Source organism: Octopus bimaculoides, chromosome 4, assembly GCF_001194135.2.
Source record: "Octopus bimaculoides isolate UCB-OBI-ISO-001 chromosome 4, ASM119413v2, whole genome shotgun sequence".
In the NCBI taxonomy this organism is placed as follows: Eukaryota; Metazoa; Mollusca; class Cephalopoda; order Octopoda; family Octopodidae; genus Octopus; species Octopus bimaculoides.
Window position 1 is genome coordinate 106,203,074 of NC_068984.1, and position 4,524 is coordinate 106,207,597.

The following is a 4,524-nucleotide window of genomic DNA, read 5'->3' on the forward strand; positions in this document are numbered from 1 at the left end:
CGTCTCCTTCATTGGACACGAAACTCGCTTGCGAAGACCTGTTGGGGCAAGTGAAAGCGAAATCATGATGGCACCTGTGCCCAGCGTCGCCTTCCTGATACTTGTGCCGGTGGTCCGTGTAAAGACATTTGAGCAAGATCTTTGCCAGTGCCGCCAAACTGGCTCCTGTGCAGGTAGCATGTAAAATACACTGTTTTGAGCGTGGCCGTTACCAGTACCACCGGTAGCACATAAAAGCACCCAGTACACTCTCAGAGTGGTTGGCGTTAGGAAGGGCATCCAGTTGTAGAAACTCTGCCAAATCAGATTGGAGCCTGGTGTAGCCATTTGGTTCACCAGTCCTCAGTCAAATCATCCAACCCATGCTTGCACGGAAAGCGGATGTTAAACGATGATGATGATGATGATGATGATGATGATGATGATGATTTCTCTGGTTGTTGCCCAATAATTTTTTTTTAAGTGTTATGTTACATTTTCAATTGATGTCTCCAAATTGAATCAGTATATATTGATTACCAATAAATGTGTTGAAATATTTAAAGATGCTGACTTTGATCTATGAAGATATGTTGTTTTATCTGAGAAACTGTTTTATTTTTTTTTTCAGTATATCTCCTAGAAAAAAAAATCTCTCTTCACACTGAACCAATCAGCAAATATTTGTGTTGAAAGATAGCATTTGTTGATTCTAAAATATGGAAAACTGCCAATATTTATTAGAAATTTGGGTGAATAAGTACCTTTAAGACAATAAGATTCCAGGCAAATACATTTTAGTACTTACATTGCTAGTTGTCAATTGGCAAAATCATTAACCCTTTTGATACCGATGTACCTGAAACCATTCTTATAAGACAAATTCCTGATTTTAAAGTGATAAAATTAAAACCTTCCCACAAAATTGCAGGTTAATTTGTGTTCTAAAGGACAGTTTAATAATGACAAAATTATTTTACAAAATTTTTCAATATTTTCAAAATTAAATAAAACAAATGCATTGTATTTCAAAAGAAATGTGATAACAAAAGGGTTAAAACAACTGACAGAATAAGTACAAGGCTTACAAAGAATAAGCCCTGGGGGTTGATTTCTTCAACTAAAAACCCTTTTAACCCTTTTATTACAATATTTCTGTTGAAATACACTGCCTTTTTTTCAATTAATTTTCAAAAAAAAAAAAAAAATTACTAAATTAACTCTGACATTATTATTAACATGAAATTAATGTAATGGAAATTTTAATTTAAATTACTTTAAAATGGGAAGTTTATATCATAGGACCAAGGGCAGTTTCAGGTGGGTTGGTATTGAAAGGGTTAGGACATGGCGTCAGTCAAATGATTGAAATGTGTAAAAGAATAAAAGAATATATACATATATATAAATTGACATACCATCAAGTTGTGCCTGCGTTTTTAGTGTTGGAATAATGCGTATGTAACATACTCCAGGAACTACAGGGAAAACATTTTCAATGGTCATATCAGGGTTCTTTTCTATTTCCAACTTGATAACAGCTTCAGCTTGCATGCGGAAATCATCTGTCACCTGTAAGATTTTAAGTTATGTTATTGTAATATTCTTGATAATTTGGATAATCACGACTTCTATATTAATCTAATTTATGTAGCACAATTAGTAATTATAGATTTAATGTGGCTTGTTTATGGCTCAGTGATGAAAGCATTGAGCTCACATTCATGAAGTAGTGACTTTGATTCCCAGACCAGGCAGTTGTGTTTTTGAGCAAGACACTTTATTTCATTTTGCTCCAGTTCACCCAGCTGTAGAAATGGCTTGTGACGTCACTGGTGCCTTGGATAACATTGGTGGCATGGAGAGAGGAGGCTGGTATGCATGGGCAACAGCTGGTCTTCTATAAACGATCTTGCCTGGACTTGCACCAAAGAAGGGAACTTTCTAGGTACAATCCCACAGTCATTCATGACCGAAGGAGGTCTTTACCCTTGTTTTAATGAAGCAGCTGCTGAACACAAAGTATGAACTGCATATGAACTGTATGTCAAATGTATGTTCATCTGCTTTTTTTTCTAAATATGTTGCTCATAAAGAACATTGTTGCTAATTATGTCAACACATGCAAGTTGGTTTCATTTGGGTTTACTGCAATGTAATAACATGTTGGAGTTTAACAACCTGTTATTAATTATCTTAATTACCATGGAATTCTTATTCCACAGTAATACAGCAATTCTCTATCTGGATAAATTATGCTGGTATTAAAACAAAATACCAGTACAGTATTTGTGTAGGCTAAGAAAAGTAATACTAAATCTGTGAAGTTTCAAACAACTCAACATATGACCAAGATATTTTAAAACATGCAAAAGTTATTGCATTCTATTACACGCTATTAAACTGTCATTCGTACATGATGGTCGAATGTTTAGCTGCAGGAAGAGTATTCAATTGTAAAACATTTGTAATAATAGTATAAATATATCATTGAAGTTAAATTATATTAAAAAGTTTGCGTACACAATTGAACTACCATTAAGGTATAAACACCATCTGTGTACAATACATAACATATATACACCATTGACAGGCATGAAACTGTGATATTTGTCAGAGGGCAAATCTTTCCAAAGACAACATGCTGTTAAAAGCACAAAATATATTGGAGTGAGACAAACATTGTAGCAGTGACTCATGAGAATGCCAGAGGCATTTTGCCCTTCTTAGGCAAATACAGACTATATTTTAGCCCAGCGAGCTCTCTGCAATAGCACTGACTGTATTATTCCCTGCTGCTATACGATGGAATTGATGGATTTCCTCCAGGCATGTGACTACGGGGTCCATATCATTGATAAACCTCAAGAAGAGTGAAACATGTCTAACATTTCCATGAGTTGCTGTTGACATATGAGTCTCGCTCCATATACATGTTGTGCATCTAGCATGAATAAATTTTCCTTTAGACACAAACTGTGCCCTCATGCCTGTCACTGCAGTATATACATTAAATATGGTACACAGACAATTTTGAAAAGACTTTTCTAGTTCTCTCCCATACATCTTTGTTTAAGTACCAGGGAATATTTTATCTTTCATAAGGCAAAATGTAATTCACTTCATTATATTCATTAGCATGTTTCATTCTGTAAGAAGTGGGGATGAGTGAGCAGAGATGTGTAGTTATTATGACCCTTTAGCCATGACAATGATATGGTTACCTCTCTAGTGTTGGGGGTCATGAAAACACACCCAGTACATTCTGTAAAGAGTGACATGGTAAGTATCATTTAGTCATGCCAAGGACATGACAACTTTCTAGTGTTGGTGTCATAAAAAGTACTGACTACACACTGTGATGAATTCAGTTGTAGAGAACAACATACTCTGTAGTGCTGGCAGAAAAAGAAAATCTACTAACTACTACAAGCAGTAAAGTGGTTGGTTATAGGAAGGGTATCCAGCCACAGAAGTCATGCCAAAATGAAATATCAACAAGATGAGGTACCCTCAACCCATCGAGATGAGTAAACCCTGCTAACTTATACCAATATGGACAGCGGATGATGATGGTGATTATGATAATGATGATGAAGGTGGTGGTAGTAATAAGGATGATGATAATGACAGTCGTGATCATGCAATGAATGGAAGCATAGTTATTATGATATTAGACTATGGCTGACAAGTTATAGGTGGGATGGCTTGGATGGTTTGACAGGATATAATGAGTCAAAGGACTGCATCATACACCAAAGACTACATTGGCAACGCTTCTATAGGTGGATGCCCTTTCTAATATCAGCCACTTTACAGAGACCACTGGATGCTGTTTTTGAGGCAACAGCACTAGTGAAGATTGCCTTGTTATCTGCAAAGCAAAGGGATCTGAAGTGATCCTATAACTGAGGAAGAATAGAAGAGAGAGTGGGTGATGACACTCAGCAGAGGTAAATAAGGGAGATTAAGTAAGATGAGAAGACCAGATTTATGGTAGCAATAAGATCATAGTCGAAGAGAGGGAGTAACAGAGTAGTCATTACTTAGATAAGGGTGGAGTCAATAATATATTGTGAGCAATTTTCTTACTTGTTGTGGAAAATGACTTATGGTAAAATTGTCAACTTTGAAGGCTGCTAAGGTCCGGAAAGCAGCAGCACTGACTTCAGGATTGCTCTGTTTGGAACTGGAATCACCAAACTTTTGAGAAATTAGCCATAGCATACTGACAACAGCTTCTTGGAATTTCTGAAATACAGAAAGAACAGACATATAATTATATTTTGAGAAGACAACAAAACACAAAGTCAGTTTACTTCTAAAGAAAATTTTATTTTATTTAGAGAGAAAATTGTTACCACCAGGTAACAATTTTTTATTGCAATATTTAATGACTTTGCAACTGAAGTTGAGTTTAGTTGATGAAACTGATATCTACTGGGAGTTATGAATGTAATTCTGGATTTTAGATATACTGCAGGAGTAAAGAAAAATAATTTCAGTGATTAGAGGATGTTCAAGAGATAACTTCACCTTTTATAT

At 35.5% G+C, this 4,524-nt stretch overlaps 1 protein-coding gene across 1 annotated transcript in view; it reads right to left on the reverse strand.

Annotated features, from left to right (window-relative positions):
• Positions 1-4,524, reverse strand: part of LOC106879427 (focadhesin) — a 260,907-nt gene that overhangs the window by 181,452 nt on the left and 74,931 nt on the right. The window contains exons 15-16 of the mRNA XM_052967658.1: positions 4,072-4,230; positions 1,398-1,551 (exon numbers count right to left, since the gene is read on the reverse strand). Coding sequence (XP_052823618.1) covers positions 1,398-1,551; positions 4,072-4,230 — 313 coding nt within the window. The remainder of the gene's footprint in view (positions 1-1,397; positions 1,552-4,071; positions 4,231-4,524) is intronic.